At 39.2% G+C, this 20,132-nt stretch overlaps 1 protein-coding gene across 2 annotated transcripts; it reads right to left on the bottom strand.

Moving 5' to 3' along the window:
• Positions 1–1,466: 1,466 nt before the first annotated feature.
• On the bottom strand, positions 1,467–4,484 carry LOC113281458 (mediator of RNA polymerase II transcription subunit 30-like). Of its 2 annotated transcripts, XM_026530195.1 has the most exons (5): positions 4,396–4,473; positions 4,269–4,314; positions 3,126–3,430; positions 1,986–2,090; positions 1,467–1,802 (listed from the first exon to the last, which is right to left on the bottom strand). In XM_026530195.1, exons 3-5 carry the CDS (start codon positions 3,423–3,425, stop codon positions 1,704–1,706), a joined length of 504 nt encoding a protein of 167 aa, XP_026385980.1. In that variant the 5' UTR covers positions 3,426–3,430; positions 4,269–4,314; positions 4,396–4,473; the 3' UTR covers positions 1,467–1,703. The 2 variants fall into 2 exon arrangements, with proteins under 2 accessions (XP_026385980.1, XP_026385979.1); XM_026530194.1 differs by lacking the exon at positions 4,269–4,314 and having other exon boundaries at positions 4,396–4,484.
• Positions 4,485–20,132: the final 15,648 nt, after the last annotated feature.

Below are 20,132 nucleotides of genomic sequence, written 5' to 3'. Positions count from 1 at the left end.
CCAATATACATTCGGAAGTCAAATTTACTACCGATTATGGTAGTACTAATATTCGAAAATTGAATATATTCGGAGGTTAAAGTAACACACTTTACTACCGATTATGGTAGTACCAAAATTCGAAAATTTTAAGATTTTGCAAAATCACATTTTGGGGCCAATATACATTCGGAAATCAAATTTACTACCGATTATGGTAGTACTAATATTCGAAAATTGAATATATTCGGAGGTTAAAGTAACACACTTTACTACCGATTATGGTAGTACCAAAATTCGAAAATTTTAAGATTTTGCAAAATCACATTTTGGGGCCAATATACATTCGGAAATCAAATTTACTACCGATTATGGTAGTACTAATATTCGAAAATTGAGTATATTCGGAGGTTAAAGTAACACACTTTACTACCGATTATGGTAGTACCAAAGTTCGAAAATTTTAGGATTTTGGCAAAATCTCATTTTGGGACCAATATACGTTCGGAAGTTAAATTTACTACCGATTATGGTAGTGCTAAAATTCGAAAATTTAGTATATTCGGATGTTAAAGTAACACACTTTACTACCGATTATGGTAGTACCAAAGTTCGAAAATTTTAGGATTTTGGCAAAATCTCATTTTGGGGACAATATGCATTCGGAAGTCAAATTTACTACCGATTATGGTAGTACTAAGATTCAAAAAATGAATATATTCGGAGGCTAAAGTAACACAATTTACTACCGATTATGGTTGTACCAAAGTTCGAAAATTTAAGGATTTTGGCAAAATATCATTTTGGGGCAAATATACATTCGGAAGTTAAAGTAACACACTTTACTACCGATTATGGTTGTACCAAAATCGAAAATTAAAGGATTTTGGAAAAATCTCATTTTGGGACCAATATACATTCGGAAGTTAAAGTAACACACTTTACTACCGATTATGATTGTACCAAAATTCGAAAAAGCAAAAAAAGAAAGAAAAAAAAAATCCCTAAATTTTTTTATCACCCGAATCCTGCTCAAACTACTGAATATCGAAGGGTAATTTTGTCATTACGAAATATGGGAGATAAGGGGTGAACACAATTTAAGATTGGGTGACCTTTTTGTTTTATTGTTGGCCCCTAATTCCTTTTGAGTGGCCCCTAAAAACGCTAGGTTTAATATAATAGTAGTGTGTTATTGCAGCATCTTTTTCCCTTTTCTTTCAAGAACCTTTCTGTTTCTGAGACAGAATCCAATTTGAATTTCAATCTCTCTGGGCAACACAAGAGTAATGAAGATAATATTGCCCACTGCCTACTGTTTGGTGGATCTCGTTCTGCATCTGCAGCTTGTTTTCTTGCCAATAACTAAGGTCCAAACTCACAAATTGTCACCATCAATTTTTTACGCGGAACTCAGGTTAACAAGGCGTTTAAAATTTTCACGCCAAAACTGAATTACCAGAGATATAGAAGTAAATTGGAATCAGTAGGCAAAATAGATGTCGTATTACTACATAACTAATTTACAGAAACAGAACTTCTTAACCCTGAGTGTAATGTATAGAATAATATAAAACGGAAGATATATAAATTAACAGTCACGACTATAACAATGGCATGTCTAAAATTATATTTGTAGAACATACCGACCTACTTCTGCTCTAGGTCAGTTACAAAATAAACAGGAGCCATTCTCAAAAATGCCTTTCGTCTTCCGTGAAAGGTCATAAAGAACAAGGACTCTGCCATGTGGATATGTCTGTAATGAGTTCTCGAAATTGATCTATCAGAAGTTTTACATGCTTGTTCTTGTCTGCAACTTCCTACATTATGGAGAAAAACACAAAAAGATGACTAACCAATCAACTAACGCCTTTCAAACATAGTTATTAATAGGATATTCATGATTCAACAATAAGACAGTGTAAAGCTTAATAAGCATAAAATAAGGACGAGTATAAGTGGATATCTTTGCTAATCTAAATTCTAATTGAAATCTGATGTACCTTTCTCAAAGTGATGACTTGGTCTTGCATCTTTTCGATTTCAGCTTGATCTGCTCCAGATTCCGACCCACCAACTGTGCTACCACTCTCATATGCTTTTGCCGACTAAGACGGAGACACAGAGAAGCTACCAGTATTAGCCTGATTCCCAGAAACTATAACATAGTGGCAACATAGTGGCAACGACATTTATTTGCGTGCCAGGGTATAGTTAATATTTATGCATATAAGAACGGCAGTAGAAATTTCGCTGGAGTTTCACTAAAGTTGGTGACAAAACGTTTAACATCAAGATGTTAGAACAAGAACATATTTAGAGACCCTGCACATGTGAAAAGCAGTGGGGCTTATGCATGCTAATTAATTGGGAACCGTAGTCTTACACCTTATGTGAGTTCTAGTAGTAGAGAGCCAAGGCTCACTCATGCACATTCTACACAGCAACATGATTTGCGCCTATGCGAGTTCTGGAGTAGCATGAGCAAAATCATCCGGACAAACCTACGTGTGCTCAGGAACAGCAGCGACCCTAGTCCTGCATGAGTTCTGGTAAGAGGATAAAAGTCACTCCTGCCTGAACCACTGAACAATTAAGATTTGTGCCAAAGCGAGTTTTGGAGCAGCATGGCCACAATCATCCGGACAATCCTATGCATGCTCAAGGGTAGTTGCAACCCTAGCCCTGCGTGAGCTCTAGCAGTAGGAATTAAGTCACTCCTGGGAGAACTACAGAACAACTGGGATTAGAGTTCTAAAGTACCATGAGCACCGCGCTTAAGCTCAAGAACCTAGTCTCGTGCGAAGTCCATTAGAAGGACTCGAGCCGCTATGAGACTCAAACTTGCACAAACTACACATCGGTTGGAAGTTATGCCAATGTGAGTTCTGGAGTAGCACGAACACAATGCCGAGCATGATCAACTTAATGGTTTATCAAACCCACATTTTGATAACAGCGGTGAAATTAACAGACTCACATGAATAACAAGCAAACCCAAATTTCGCTATGACCAACTATGATCACTCTCATATGATTTGATTAAGTATTACTCTGCACCCAACACAACTTATCGAATCCTTTGTAAAACTGATGGACATGTAAAACCATACGTTGAACATATCTAAAAGTATATATATTACCTTTGGATGACTGGGAATGGCAGTAAGAACAGAACGCAGAGAAGCAACTGCAGATTTATATCGAAGGCGTGCATCTTCAAGAGCTCCACCACCTAATTCCGACTGGTGCAAAGAGTCAGAAGCATCACCATTGACGCCATTAGAAGAATGAGAAGAAACCACACCCGTTGTAGACCACAAGGCAGGATTGCAGAGCTCGTCATTCATTGATGAAAGAATCTGAAATGCTGCTTCAATTGTGTCTTCTAAATGTTTCTGCCCCTCCACAGCGAGTTCCTGAACGCTTTTCCCACTCGACATCACTACTGCACTTGCAACCACAACTGTAAGCAACCATCAATTCTGTGAAGCCTACAACCCTATTCTAAATGCTTTCACATACAGTTGTGAGGGCAGTTATTCAAGACATAAGCCTACTTGCTGTGTGTCTACTATATGCACCAGGGCCACTAACCATCACTTTCACTTATCAAGCGCAGAGACTGGTAAAATTGTTTGAGAAAGACGCAGAACAAGAAGACTACCTAATTTGTCAAACCTAAGGCAAAAAGCAACTGTGCAGAACAAACTAAAACCCTTGTAATAATAACATGCATTATCAGATTTCCGGCACGCCAACTGACACACCAACACTCATGTCCAACAACAATTCAGCATGTACTTGCACATAATAATATCAGGCGAAGTTTGTGTATCCCGAGTCTACCAGCACATTCTAATGTTTGAACAAACATGCCGTTCTACTATGATGCACATAATCATTGAAACAACCATACATGTAAGACATAAAACAGTGCCTATTTCTTCGCATTTTTTCGATGCACAGTATCCTGACACCTCATACCAGCTTCGCACACCAAAAAAGAAAAAACATATTCCCACTTTTGTTATGTAGCCCAAATCAATAGATAGAACAGGAAGAAACTCCAAACAAACTCGGTAATAACCATTCACTATCAGTTATGCAATTCACAAAGAATGTACTAAAGCAATTGAACCCAAACCTTCATTCTAATATGCCTTGATAATAAAATTTTGATTCATTCAACTAAAATTTCTACAATTTTTTTACATGAAAGTAATTTAAATAAAATCACCAGAGATAATTCTCACTCTATTATGCTATAAAGTTTCAAACCTTACCTAAACGAGGTTCAAATTGATGAAGGGGGATTCACGTGATCAAACCCTAGAAACTAGAACACATCAAAAGAAGAAACAATGGAAAATTACGAAACAGAAACTATAGGGTTTTTAAGCTGATTCTGACCTGGTTGATGGGGATGGTGCGGGTTTTATCAAATCCTAATGCACAACTTCTGCAGCAGGAATTTTATTTCAGTTTTTGCCTAGTTTCTCTTGAACAATTAATTAGGGGATAAAAAAAGGAACGGGGGATATTGATTACTTCCCCCAACCCATGGTGTGTGCTAAGGGGTGATTTTTGGATATGAAAATAATAAAATATCCTTTGATTAATTAAAAAACATTATGAAAAGACCATTATACCTTTTCTCCTAAAACATTAAAATCAAAAACCAAATTCATATATCCCCCATTTCAGTACCGGCACCGACCTAGGGTTAGGTTTTGAAAAAAAAAAATTCATCGTTCTTTATCCGTTCTTCGTCGATTAATCGTCGATTCAAAATTTTCTTCGTCGATTAACCTACCCGAATCATAAACAATGCCTCCACGAAAGAAAACGAATGCCCAATCGAACTCAAAATCGATTTCTCAACAAAAACAGGAACAAAGAATTGCTAAGATTGCTCAAGAGCAAGAAGAAGAACAAGCAGCGGATTCAGACAATCAACCTCTCGCAACCATGACTTCTGTGAGAAGGTAAGTGATTTTAAACTACTTTATGAGTGTTTTAATCGATTTATAGCAATGGGTTTAGGTTATAATCGCGAACCCTAACTGAAACAGTTGAGTTTCAGTGATTACCGGCACTGAAATATGTATGAATACGGTGCCGGTTTTACCTTCCGACATTCAATCTAGGATGAATGCAATGCCGGTTTCACTCTGCAGATTCACCAAAAACTGAATTTTAGATACCGGCATAGAAATTGGGTCGAATTCCCTGCCGGTTCTTGGTACCGGCAGTCATTTATAACTATTCGTGTATGCCGGTAGTGGTCTAAAAACATACAGGAGAGTTTATGAATTTGTTACCAGTACCGGTATAGACTTTTGGTTGCAATGTATGCCGGTTTATAGTACCGGCATTCTTTTGTAAAATTCGAGCATGCCGGTAGTGGACTTAAACCATACAGGAGAGTTTATGAATTTGTCACCAGTACCGGCATAGATATTTAGGTTGATTCGAATGCCGGCACCAGGTTACGGAATGGGATTGATTTATTTCGAGCATGCCGGTAGTGGACTTAAAACATACAGGAGAATTACATATGATTACTGGCATTGTCGACAGTCATTGTTTAATGCCGGAACAGACAACCGACATGCTTTGTTTCAGTAAGTCAATGCCGGTGGAAAAACTGAAAGTGAGTTGTCTCACATTCATTTCGTGTGATTTTATGATATAGGTCAAAAGCCAAGGAGGCTAACAAAAGAAAAACTAAAGATGCTGTCACTAAGAGAAGAAGGAAGGACGGTCTTGATACTCCTCAATCTCTCCCTCCTCGAGGGATAGATGAAGGTCGTAAAAAGCGTTTGGGGGCTGAGACAAGAGGGATAATTTGGGAGAGTGCTGGTGACCGTAGTCGAGCTGTAATCCGTGATCACGATGATCAAAATGAGCAAGATGAAGAGGAAAGTGAGGATGAAGATAATGTGGTTCCTCCAAGTCAATTAGCAAGCCAAAGCGAAGTTGGTGGGCCAAGTCAATAACCAACACAAGGCAATGGCAAGAAGGACAAAGGCAAAGTGAAAGTTAAAGGTTCCCACCTTCCTCATATTAATGACATGATACCTGACCTTGAACGTGGTAGAATTTGGGGTGAAGCTCCGGAATCGAAAACACTATTTGGATACAAGCACTCGTGGGATCGTACTATCTATCAAACCTATGTAAGTATTTTTTATCTTGTGCATATGTATTGTTGTGTATTTATGTAAAATATTTTAATTGTATTGTCTCCTAATTGTAGGATCATACGAAGGCTGTGCGTGTTTGCCGAAACCAAGCCGCGGATTGTTGGAAATTGTCCGATGAATGTGAAGAGGTCCAACAAATAGTAATGGAATCTGGTCTATATGATTTGGTTGAAAATTATGTGAAGCCTGATTCCGTGACTGTCAATTGCTTCGTCGAAAGGTATCATGGTGAAACCGATACCATGCACTTCCCTTTTGGGGAGATGACCTTCATCCCTGATGATGCTCAGAACATTCTAGGATTGAATGTTACCGGCAAATCAATTGCAGAAGGAGTTGAGTCTCTGGACCTAGAATGGTCGAAGTTGCACGCTTTGACTAAGAAGCTGTTGGGTTGGGACTACAAAACTTCTGTGGAGAGCTTTTATGAATCCAAGTCTGGTAGGATAAAGACAATCAAGTTGACGCTGCTTAAGAAGAAGTTTGGAGGATGGATGGGACCCTGAAGAAATTCGTTATACTGCCGCTGCGTACCTGTTATACATCTTGGGCACTAGGGTATTCCCTGAAAATAATGGCAACAGGGTTAGTGCGAACTACCTTCAGTACTTGGATCCATTGGAAGATGTCTATGGTTATTCTCGGGGCACCGCGGTAATGGCACTGATGGAGATGAGAAGGGCCTCTAAGGCTAAAACCAACCAATTTGTCGGGAATTTCACTCTACTTCAAGTAATTTTGTTTTTAAACTTATGTTATTATGTATATTGTTCACATGTACCCTTATCGTGAACTTAGAAACAAAACTTATTGCTTCATCTTGGAATAGGTGTGGGCTTATGTACACTTACCCACCTTGTTCAAGGACTGGACCTCCTTGAAGATCAAAGACCTTCCCGAACCCGATACGCCTATAGCTAGGAAATACGAGTTCAACAACACTCCGAAGCCCGGTAACATAGGTCGACTGATCGATATGAGGTTGGCTTTGGACGCGATGAGTACCCAAGATGTTGTCTTCGACCCTTACAAGGAGGTTAGAGGAAACCTCCAAGTTTTGAGGTATGCTAACGTTGCATTCTACCATGGGCCGTTGTTCCACCCAAAAGGATACGTTATGGCCAATCCTACACGTGTGATGCGCCAACTTGGATTCAAGCAATTATCACATATCAAGACGGACTCTTTTTAATGTTTTGTTCTTGACCTTTCTAGGTGCTTTTCAACTCCTAATCGGTTGCATGTAGAGTATAATCCAAAACCGGATCCAACAGATTGGAGGGATAGGGAACCACGTCGTTTGGTAGATATTAGTCAGTGGGATAAGTGGGAGCTTGCGGAAAACGGTGATGAGGTTGATGCCGACTACATGGAAGATTACCTGCAATGGTCACATCCTTTTGTCGTCCGCCCGGATGACGTCCAAGTTCCACCCCGGAAACACCCTTCCGTTCCAACTCCCGCACATGCACCACCTACGATCTCCCAATTTAATAAGACCGTTGGATTGCTAGTAAGTATTGTTAATTACTTAGTCGTTTAATGTACACATAATCTTATATTACCATATATATACTAGTTATGTGTCGTATGTATGAAACTAGCGGCGTCGGCTTGGCAAGTTGAGGAAGCAGTTATGTTGCAAGTACGATGAAGGAAAGGGGCTATCCAATGAAGAAGTGAAGGAAGTCGTGGAGAAGCTTGATAAAATTGAAGAAACCGACCCTAGTGCAAGGGATTTGTTCGGTGAAATTAGGAAGAAACCGGCACAAAAGAAGCAAAAGACCAATTGATTAACTATTTAGTTGTGTTTCTTTTTCTGGATGGTGGTTGTTACGTCTTGAACAATTACGAACTTGTTTTCGTTTGTACCTCATGGTTAACTCTTTAGTTGTTTGGTTTGCTTTTAGTTTATGTTACCTGGATTAAGAACATTTAAGCAGAATCCAGTTGTTTGGTTTGTGTTGAACATGTTTAGGTTTCGAGTGATTGCTTTATGTTGAACATGTTTAGATTTCTAGTGAAATGTTATTTTTGCAAGATTTAGTTACTACAGCTTCCGGCATGGAAAAGCTTTGGTTCAACAACGCCGGTACAGGTTCCGGCATGCGAGAAAATTACAGTTCATTGCCGGTGTCTGGTACCGGCAAGGAAATGTTTCATAAAACCATCGCGGAACTAGAAGATTAAAAATTTCATGTTCCTTTATAGAAATTGGAAGGTACCGGCATAGTCGTTTTTCTACAAGCTATGTCGGTTTTATGATTTTTTCCCAAATTTTCATAGTCGACAGAAAACCGGCACTGTAATATTGGTTGCTTCTATGCTGGCAGTCTACTAGTTTTGAGTATAAATCCATTTCGAATGTTCTTTATTTCATTCCTAAGAAGTCTATTACATTGGATTTGATACTTTAAATTAAAACATGATAAAAAACATAGAATGGATTACATTTGGGTAAAGATTAACTATTTCCATCCCTTTTCAACAATTACGGAACCTTTGAGCGTTTCCCGAATTTGTTCGAAGACATCGTCCGGGATGGGGGTGTCAAGGATCAGCTTCATTGGTTCTTCTTCTCTTTCAACATATTCCTTTCCCTTCATATAACACCCATCACACCCATCGATAGGCTTGCATTGGCCCTTGTGGTTTTCTCTTGACTCTGCTAGTTCAACAGCTTTGTCAAACCATTGAAACTCATCGCACTTTGGGTGATTCAAACACCTTAGAAACATTCTTCCATTTTCAGCATCATCAGTTTTTGCAATCCAAAACCGGCGTGTCCCATCACAGCTTCTACACTTTGAATAAATAAAAGGAAAGTGCATGGCTAGATGAGAAGGTGACTTGCAATGATGACTCTGTAAGAGAAGATTATATTAGTTATGTGTCATAGTAGTGAATATTATATTGTTAGTAAAGTTTATTCTACTTACTTTGCAAATAGAGCTAGATGATGAATCTCCCATCCCTTGTGAAGCTTTAACCGTGCTTGCTTTCTTGAGAGAAGGATTTTTGTTATTTGGTGGGTGGTTTGTGTAGATTTTTCTCAAGGAATGGGGGTATTATATACAAATGAATCACCAACGGTCTTATTTTTCAAAAAAACTAGCCGTTTTTTTTTTATTTCACAAACACCGGCGTAGTCGCTATTATAGATCCAATGCCGGTTCTTTGTAACGACATTGAATGTTGTTGTACAAACATGCCGGTAATGGTTGCATATTTGGCTCAATCTCTGTGAAGAAATTACCTTGTACCGGCATGGTTAGCTTATGGCAAAACTGTACCGGTACTTGTTGTCGGCAGCTTATGTCACAATTACCTCAATGCCGGGTTTGGTGATTTTCAAAAAAAAAATAGTCGTTGAGGGTTTTCTCTATATAAAGTGAGCTAATACTTGGGCCCAAAATTCCAAAACTCGTATGTTCTTATATATTTCCTTGAGCCTCTTAACTTAGAAACCCTAAACCCTAGAATAATTATCTATAAATAACTTAGTATAGTACCTAATCTCATATACAACAAATGGCATCGTTCGACTCGGATGAAGATTTAGCAATCACCCAAGCATGGTACGCCAAAACTCGTCCTTCAACTATAGATATCAGCACGCGGGATTCCATGTGGTTGAAGATTTTTTAACAAATTTATTCACGATTACGGTAACCCGAAAGGAAGAACTGCCAAACAAATCGAGGAGCGACACGACATCATCCTAGATGCGGTGGTTGATTATCTAAAAATGAAACACCGGATCAATCACGCTACCCGAAATACATTGTCCCCTCAACAACTCGTAAGTATCTTTATGGTTAATTCGACATAATCTACTCGTTTGCAAATTTTATGAAACAAACAAAGTTTGTGTGTTATTTTTGTAGCATCAAGCCGTGAAAACGCGTTACTTACAAGAAAAGGTGGAAGCATTCATGTTTGAAGCCAACGTAAACTATATTGTAACCAAAGTCACGGAGTACCACCAGCTGGGTGAATCGGAGATGGATTCTTCTTAAGAAGATTGATAGTTTAGTGGTGTTTGCTTAGGTTTTTAGGGCATTTGGTTAGTTATTTCGTAAGGTTTTGTGGGTAGATCTTTATGTAAACCCTCACGAGACTATAACTCGTCCACTAGGGTCTCCTAGGGGTCTAAAGGCTTGATTCACGTGCTAAGTGCATTCGTTTTTCCGTCGACAAGGATTACGTTTGAAATAAATTACATTTCCGACATTCTATGTTTACATAATTCCATGCCGGTACCAAGAACCGGCATGGATTTTATATATTTATTGCATGCCGGTATAAAGTGTCAAGCACTATATTGTTTCTGTGTATAATAAACCAGGTACCGACACTGATGATATATACGAAACAACGCCGGCTCCAACTTCCGGCGCGTCGTTTATCCTTATTACTATGCCGGCAAATTAAAAATTCAAATTTTTGCAAGTACAACTTTATTGATTGAGTACAATAACAACCATATTTGGGCACCATCCTATAAATACACCTTTTCTCCCTACAAAACAACACACACCTGGTTCCATATACTCTAAAAAGCTGATATCATTATATAATATTTCTAACTCTACCAATACCTCAACATACAAAGCAATGGCATCCTTTGATTCAAATGAAGATTTGGCGATCACCAAAGCTTGGTACGTGGAAACTCGAGCTAGGAGCCAGTCCTCCGTATGGGTGGATTCCGTGACCTTTTGGGGTAAGGTATACAACAAATATATGCAATAGTTTGGGAATCCGAATAGAAGAAGTGTTCAACAGATTCATGATAGGCACCAAGTCATCGAAAGTGCGATACTTGCTTATTTAGAAATCCAAAAACCAATTTTCAATGATCCCCACTTTAACTTGTCCATTGACCAATTTATAAGTATTGTTGTGGTTTATTTTACGTGATCCATGTTGTTTGATCTTCATACTAAACACCACTAACCAAGTAAGTTTGTGTTATGTTTTTGTAGCATGAAGTAGTCAAAGCGTGCTACTTGGAGGAAAAGGGGGAAGCATTCGCATTCGATTCAAGCTACCAGTTCATGGAATCCAAAATCCCGGAGATGATGGAGGGTGTATCGTCCTCGGACGAAGATTGATGGCTTTAGAATTTTGTGTGTAGGTTTTGTGGGTAGATCTCTATGTAAAACCTCACGAGACTATAACTCGTCCACTAGGGTCGCCTAGGGGTTCAAAGGCTTGATGCACATGCTAAGTGCATTCGTTGTTCCGTTGACAAGGATTAAATTTCAAAAAATTACATTTCCGGCATTTTATGTTTGCATATTTCCATTCCGGTACCTAGTACCGGCATGGATCTTTTATATTATTATTTTCCGAAATTAAGTGTCAAAATTCTAAGTGCAATAAACAATGTTCTGACTTTTTAGTTATATGCATTAGCGTGCCGGCAATCGTTTCCGGCATTGTCGAAAATCTAACGTTCACTGCCGGATAGAGTATTCAATGCATAACGACTATTTTTTTGAACCATAAACCAGTAAAGACCATTTCCGGCGTGGGATCTAAGATACTGACAATGCCGGAATGTTAAAGTGGAAAAGAGTCATTGTGTCCTCATCTATTTAAAGGAATGGATACACTTATTGCAGTTGATACCTCAAAAAAAAAGGTGACCTCCACCACATCTCTCTCATGGCAAAGAAATCATGAACTACCGATTTCAGAGATTTTTTATATGAAAAAAAAACACTCTGATAGGGAATCAATCATCATCCACCACCAACTCAATTCCCATGATACTAGAAAAACTTAAAAGGAAGGAGCCAACCACCAAGTCACTTGCCGCAATGGAAGAAGAGATACTTAGAAGGAAAAGAGTAGAAGAAGAGGAAGCAATACAAGAAAAATATCGCAAAGAAACTAAAGAGATAATCGAACGTGTAAAACAAGTGAACATAGAAGCGGATGTTGAGGAAGAAACCGAATGGATTAAGAATTACTTCATAGTTTCGGATTTTCCGGAAGACCATCGCCCTTCAAACCTTTTTTGGGGTCTTGTTGCGGATGATCCTTATATGTCGAGGTTATATGACGGTAAGTGCAAGAAACGCAAAATGGATTACGGGGATGAGTTTGTAGCGAATCGGAAAATTGCCCTCATAAAATTGTGTCACAAATACAATGAGTTTCTCGCAAGATACCGAGATAATAGGTATCAAGCTCAGGAAGCATATACCAAATGGAGAAAAGAGCCTTTTAGGCATTTTGAAGTTGCGTTGTTTGTTGAATCTCATACCAAGAAATGATGTTAGTTGCAATTAGCTTGAAATCTTTCATTTAATGTGTTTAATGTTTATGTGTAACGTTGTTTACGTGTTTAATGTTTTTCAATTTATTTCCTTAGTATTATGAAGCCCAATTTGGGTCAGTTTGCTTGCTTAAACCTTTTGGAGACGCGTTACTAATGAATCAAGAATCACTACCGGCGTTGAAATGTGATCAACATACTGTGCCGGTTTTATGGTTACAATTGAAACTTATTGTCACCAGTACCGGCACTGAATTTTGCCATCTTTCCATGCCGGCATTCTGACTGTTACAAACACAAGTTATGTGGCAGTTACAAACTACTTCATTTCACTAGTTTGACGGTTACAAACTATTTTATCCCACTTATTTGACGGTTATAAAATCCTTAATACCATTTTATGCGCCGGTTACAAACTCCTTCATTCTATTTAAGTGACGGTTCTAGAAAGGAAATTATTCAATCTCCCTTTATAGTCACTCTCCCATTTTGTTTCATCTTCTATACCAAAGACAATGGGTCGTCGCAAACCTCGTGAAAAACCCATAACCAATCCTGAAGAATCTGCTGATGATGGTGGTAAATCGAAATCAAAAGCGCAAGAAATGGAGGAGCCTGAAGAGTCTGTTGGTGAGGCTGAAATAACAGAATTGCTCCGGTAAGTGATGTATATGTTGAATTGAAGTATTTTTAGGGTTTATCCAAAGTGAAACTTGTATGTTTAGTCTTTCTTCTACACTATAAGTAAATTTTGAAATTGAAATTTGTAGTTTAGTTACATGTTTGATTTGCGATAGAATTCAATTTGAAAATCATGCCATATTATATGTCTTGAATCCCTATTTTATTGCATGACCCTGCCGGCATGAAAAATTAATTGAATACCATGCCGGTTTTCGTTTCCGGCGTTGTATATTTGATCAATAGTATGCCGTTTTCATTAGCCTCTTTTGTTAAAAACTCTATACTGAAATTAAAATGTTCCGGCATACACAATACATATCTTACAATGCCGGCAACAGTGCCGGCAGTGTCTATATGTGAAAGTTCTATGCCGGTTTTCCTTACAAAAAATTGTTAATTCTGTGTCTAAAATTCAAGACAACCGGCATGGATTTGTAAATATATATCATGCCGCTATCATGAACCGGCATTGATGTTATGTTCAACATATATGTCGGCTGTGATTATTTAACTTATTTTACATATTGGAACATAGGTCAACAACATAAAAAAATAACAAAGGAAAAGGAAAAGCTGTTGTAGAACCAAAACGTAGGTCTTCTCGACGTAGCCGTCCTGATCCGGGTACTTCTAAGGTGACAATTCGGGATCAACCTATAAGCGACTCAAACAACAGTGATGATGATGATGAGTGGGAACAATTACCTGTGCCGGAACGAGCAGGTGTCTCATCCTCACAAGCAGGTGGCTCGGGACATACTGGTGTCGGAGTTGAATCCCCTGAGGATAATGAAAAGGCACCCCCAGCCCACCTTCCTGATAAATATGACATGATTCCAAACCGCGATGACGGCAAACATTGGGGTGAACCGATAAACCCGCAACTTTTATTTGCTTACAAGGACTCTTGGGCTCGTTGGATCTATCAATCTTATGTAAGACGTTTGCATCTTCTTATTATATTATTTATCTTGTTATTGTATTATTTATCTGTGATCAAGTGAATTGAATTAAGTTTGGTGTGTTTTTATAGGACCACAAAAAGCCTTCCGTGTTAGCCGCCATCAACAGACGGACTTATGGCCTTTGAAGCATGAGTGTGCCGCTGTTAAAGCAATAGTCAAAACATCTGCATTGTATCCCGCGATTAAAAATTATGTGGCCACTGATACCGTCACGGCGAACTGCTTTTTGGAGCGGTTTTTTGGTGAAACTGATACCATGCATTTTCCTTTTGGCGAGATGACCATTATCCCTGAAGATGTCCAAAGGATAATAGGCCTAGAGGTTCTTGGGAAAGACGTTAAGGTAGGAGATGACTCTAAGGACCTTGGATGAGACAAGATCTATGAGCTGACTTCTAAGTTGTTTGGATGGGACAAGGAAACCACTTTGGCAAATATGTAAAAGACAAAGCATTCCCAAACAAAGACCATCACATTCGTCAAACTCGTTGAATTGTTTGGGAACACGAAGAACAAGGAATTGAATCCCGAACAAGTTCAACAAACTGTCGCTGCTTATATGTTGTTCATCTTGGGCTCCGATATATTCCCTGACGCTAATGGTAACATGGTGCATATGAACAACCTACAATACTTGGATCCGTTGGAAAAGGTTCATGAGTATTCATGGGGCACTGCTTTATTGGCACATTTTTTGGCAGAAATGCGTCGAGCTTCTAAGGCTCACGCCCGTCAATTTAATGGGAATTTCACTGTAATTCAGGTATAGTGAACTACTTATTTTTTGATTGTTGTCATTAAATTTGTTAGTTTCCCACAAAGCGGCATTCTCATCCAATATTGAGAAGGAAGAAAGTTCATCTCTTACTCGGGACCTAATATTTGAGAATGCATAACATCAAACCCCTCGCCTACACCAACCAATTGCTCATAAAAGCTCCTCTTGTTCACAAGTTTTTCGGCCATCCTCGTTCTAGCATATCGGCATGGTGTCATATCTCTACTAACCGCCGTGTCAAAGATTCCTAATTGTTCTGTCACAGCATGATAGCCACAATTTCCATCTCCATCGACATCATCCATATATACAATATACTCGCGAATAACCTCAGGAAGTTGGTCTATGTAAGACTGTATCTTGGTATGATAACTTCTAATTGTCCTACATGTTCTAGGATCCTTATACATCTTTATATTACCCTTTTCTCACTTGATTATATCCAAACCATCCTCTGCAATCTCTACACTTGCACTGTCTTCGATATGTGATGGGAGTCCGTACTTCCTTGGCCTACCCATTCGCCTTGGAACTAAAACTACATCAACTTTGATATCACTTGGGTTTGTCACCAACTTTGCCTCGTCACCTTGTTGTTGTATGTCACTTGATGATGATACCTTTGGAGGCCTACCCCTTTTCCTTGGAACCTCCGCTAGATCGACTATGGGTATGGATTCGGAATGCTCACCTTGTTGTTCTTTGTCACTTGATGTTGACCTTTGGTGGCCTACCCCTTTTCCTTGGAACCTCCGCTAGATCGACTATGGGTATGGCTTCAGAATGCTCACCTTTTTGTTCTATGTCACTTGATGTTTATACCTTTGGTGGCCTACCCCTTTTCCTTGGAACCTCCGCTAGATCGACTAAGGGTATGGCTTCGGAATGCTCACCTTGTTGTTCTTTGTCACTTGATGTTGATACCTTTGGTGGCCTACCCCTTTTCTTTGGAACCTCTGCTAGATCGACTATGGGTATGGCTTCAGAATGCTCACCTTGTTGTTCTTTGTAACATGATGTTGATACCTTTGGCGGCCTACCCCTCTTCATTGGAACCTCCGATGAGTTGGATTTTGGTGTGGATACGGAATCCTTCGTTTGTTGTTGACTTGATAGCGGTTTCTTCCTCGGCCTACCTCTTTTGTTTGGAACCTGCGCTTCCACAAACCTTTGCTCCGAAATCTCACTTGCGGTTAGATCTCGTTTCTTACTTGCTGCGCGTTCTTTTTCACGTTGAGTCATTCCTTTCAATTATACCCTTTGTTTTCTCCTTGACGTTTTAGTTTGGGGTCTACCTATTGGATCTCCCTTTCCTGGATCTTCGCTTTGTGTGATACATGGACGAGTAATTAGCCTTAGTTGGCTCAACAAGACTTGCCGGCTTACCGAGGTGCCACGTGTGTAAGCTTCGTAGAATTCCTTTGCTTCGTTCGTATCCCATGGAGATTGCCCGGGATCTCCCGAAGGGGGAGGGTCGAAAGATAGTTGCTTCCAAAACGGATCAATAACCTCAATAGGTATCACTTCTTCATACTTCACAAGCATATGACGACACGGAAGCCCCAATGAGGACATGTCGGGACAAATACACACATCACCCGGTTTTCCGTAATTTTTCTCATATTCCATTTGTCTCATCATATGTTTTATTGCCCAATGAGAGACGTTGAATTCTATTCCTTGGAGCAACTTACGATAACGAAGAAATTGAGTCATCCTTTCCATTGAGCTTTTCTCAAAAGCCACCTTGATCCTATTGATATCAGCCTTAAAGTATTGCTCCATTGCCTCGGTGACCGTAACCACATTGCCTTGACCGGACTGGATGAGATCTTTAAATCTCCCATGAGCGGACTCCGCTGCACTAGTTGCTTCAGTCTTGAAGTGTCTATACCGGTTTGTCCATGCACACACAAATTTTTCCTTGAACTTATCCAACCATTGAGTCTGACAATACCATGCGGCAGTCGGATAAACTTCGTTCCAATCGGCAATAAACTTCTCCAATCTCTTTTCGTACATAACCTCAGTAAGAGACCAATAAACTTTCTCCCAATCTCTTAGAAATTACAACCACTTTTTATGATTTTCCGCATGTTCTTTGTCCATTCGCTCCTTTATCTTGCCTCTCTCATCTTCTTCTTCTTCGGGGGATAGTTTGTTCTTTCGAACATCTTCCTCTAGTTGAACAATCATTCTCTTCTTAATATCCTCCTTAGTGGGTTCAAACAAGGCATGAAAAGTTTTTATGATATTTTGACGTATATGATATGTACATAGGAAATTTTGTGCATCCGGGAAGAAGTCGGATATTGCTTTCATTAATGCATCATCTTGATCGGTTACTATCACCCTCGGAAGTTGATTTTCCCGAAAGAATAATTTCAATTGTCGTAATGCCCAATGATAATTATAGTCCCTCTCGTTTTCCATTAAACACCAAGCCAATGTGAATGTTACCTTGTCCGAGGTTTTCCCCACGATGTTGAACAACGACATATTGTATTTGTTTGTCTTGTAGGTACAATCCATCATAAGAACACCACAACATGTATTTTCCAATTGTGAAAGCAAAGGATGTGAAATGAATATTTGAAGGGGCTTATCGTCCGGCCCTCTATTAATGATACGCGTGTAGTTGTAATCCCAAGCCATCTTCTCAAATTCTTGCATGACGTACCTCCCTTCCCATTCCACCCTTCTAATAGTTGCTTGTGCGCTATAAATTGTACGTAGAGAAGACATGTTGGACTCATCCTTTTCCTTGAAGCCTCTGAGAATTTGTCTCGGTTTGATAAGTGATTTGGTCAATCTCTTTACATCCTCGAACTCATGAGGTTTAAGCTTCGCAGCTAGGGAGTGACCAACAAAATCTGTCGGATCCCGGTGGTTATGACAGCCACACAAAACCTCACAATCCCAATTGTTCATGTCATTTAAACGGAAAACAAGCTTAAACGGGCAATCATTCTTCCTCGTACGAGTCTTGTATACGCTATTAGTCTTCTTTGGATATACATAATCCTTTCTCTTGTGGCTATTCTTATCCTTGTATTTCCCACTTCTCTCGCAAGCCATCTCAAAACGCCTCTTTGAACGTTCGGTATTACTCACCAACACACACATGTTCTTAAGAGCCGTCTCTTTAGCCCAAGCGATTGCTTCATTTCTATCTATTATTCCCTACATAAGATCAATTTCACATTCATTAGAAGGTTCATTACTAGCAATCCATTAGTAAAGTATTCTTTGGTCACATACCAGAGGTATTTTATAGTATTCCGACGTATCCCGATAAAGCGGCTTTGCATTTGTTGGATCAATCTATGTCACCACCTAAAGATCGAACGAAAATTAGTTCCAAACGAAATTAAAACACTATGCCGAAAACAAGTACCGGCATGCTCGACCAATGTTCCGGCATTGTCGAACTTAGCCAAAACTGAAGACCAAATTTGAAACATATTCCGGCATACATTATTCATTAGACAGCAACGCCGGAAAACAAGGTGCCGACACTGTCGTAATTTATTGTCCCAAGCCGGTACACGCTACCGGCATTCCAATTAATTGATATGTAATGCCGGTATTTAGCTCGTGAAAAAATTTATTCCTGTATGTTTTTTTGTAGGTGCCGGCATTGTAAATTTGAAACTCAACAACGCCGGTTCCACTGCCGGCATTCTCGAAGTTGATGGTACCACGCCGGTAACTGGTTCCGGCGTTGATGGTTATTAATTTTCCATGCCGGTTTTTGGGTTTACATACAAATGTTTCTTGTATGTTTTTCATGCCGTTCCGGCATGGTAATCTATCAATGAACCCATGCCGGTTTAATATTCCGTAGTATATTCCTTGGTAGGTAAAAAAGTGAACTGCCTACTGGCATAGTTTTTTGGTAGAATACTATGCCGGATCAATATTCAAATTGGGGGATATCGCTTTACCGGCATGGTCGTAGTATGAATACCATGACGGTAACGCGTCTGCCGGCATGGTATTCATACTACGACCATGCCGGCACCGAGGTTTTACAGTTGAAAAAATGGCGGGTTTAAAGAAAAAAATCGATTTTTCAACCTCCTAACAGCTTTACCTGTGTATTGGGGATGCTTGCATGTTGTGCTAGTTTACTTTATTGTGTAGCTTCTTCGAAAAACTCTCCATACTCGTCAAAATCATCATTCAAGGGTGTTGGCTTAACAAAAAGTTCAATTGAGAGTTGTTGTCGTTAGCTCCTTGTTGTAGTAGAGCTAAAGATTCAGCAGCTGCAATTCTCTCCTCACAATCATCTTCCATTTTCACAAAAAAAATTCCACTCAAAAATATTTTTCCCTCCTTCTACTCTCACCTCACTCACCCAAATTCAAATAAAACACACACTAATCATTTATCAAAAACTTTAATATTTTACTAATTATTATTAATCACTAATCCTGATTAGTGAGGGGTAGATTAGGTAATACGTAAAATACTTCGATAAGGGGTGACCCCGAATTGATATCTGGAACCAGTTTTTGTCCTTTTCTTATATCCCCTAATTCCTTCTTTTATACCCCAATTAATGGTTCTTTCTCTTCTTTACTTTAACTGTACTAGTAGTTGCTAGCTATTTTGTAAATGTCGTTCTTGTCCTTGAGATAACTGAATGGATGTTTCCGCCCCAACCAGTCTGACCGACAGTGCTACATGTCCCCAACATCATTCCCCAATATCTTCCCTCGTGACGGGTTCCATATAAAATCCTAGATTTAGGATGCCTCGAACCCTTTTGGGTAGCGATGGCCATGTACCAGTGGAAATAACACGTCACGAAGGACAAGGTTGTGGGTTAATAGTAGTAGGAAAATTTCTTGTTTGGTCCTAAGCCCATAAGGTTATATATAGTAGGGTCCAACCGGATTTTTTTTTATCTTGAGGTCCAAAATTAATTAAAACATGGACATGACGATAATACCCATTGTTACCAAACCTGTGTGTTTACGCGTTCACTATATCGAGTACATATCTATTATACTGATTATAAATTCGAGTACATATCTGCTACACTGCTTATTAATTCGAGTACATATCTGTTACACTACTTATGAATCTGAGTACAAATCTGCCGCGCTGCTTACAAATAGAACACGTATCCGCTAAACTGCTTACAAATTCGAATATATATTTGTTGCTTACAAATTCGAGTATGTATCTGCTGCACTGCTTACAGGAAAAGTACATGT

This window comes from Papaver somniferum, chromosome 5 (assembly GCF_003573695.1).
Source record: "Papaver somniferum cultivar HN1 chromosome 5, ASM357369v1, whole genome shotgun sequence".
Lineage (NCBI taxonomy): Eukaryota > Viridiplantae > Streptophyta > Magnoliopsida > Ranunculales > Papaveraceae > Papaver > Papaver somniferum.
The sequence above is the reverse complement of the archived record's forward strand: the minus strand, read 5'-3'. Positions and strand labels throughout refer to the sequence as shown.

What these genes read in the sequence shown, in the direction of transcription:
- LOC113281458 (XM_026530194.1), bottom strand. Translation starts at nt 3,425, where the DNA reads ATGTCGAGTGGGAAAAGCGTTCAGGAACTCGCTGTGGAGGGGCAGAAA. An exon ending in CCATTCCCAGTCATCCAAAG is followed by an intron (nt 2,091 to 3,125) that starts GTAATATATATA and finishes TCTCCGTCTTAG; the next exon opens with TCGGCAAAAGCATATGAGAG. An exon ending in AAGTCATCACTTTGAGAAAG is followed by an intron (nt 1,803 to 1,985) that starts GTACATCAGATT and finishes TCCATAATGTAG; the next exon opens with GAAGTTGCAGACAAGAACAA.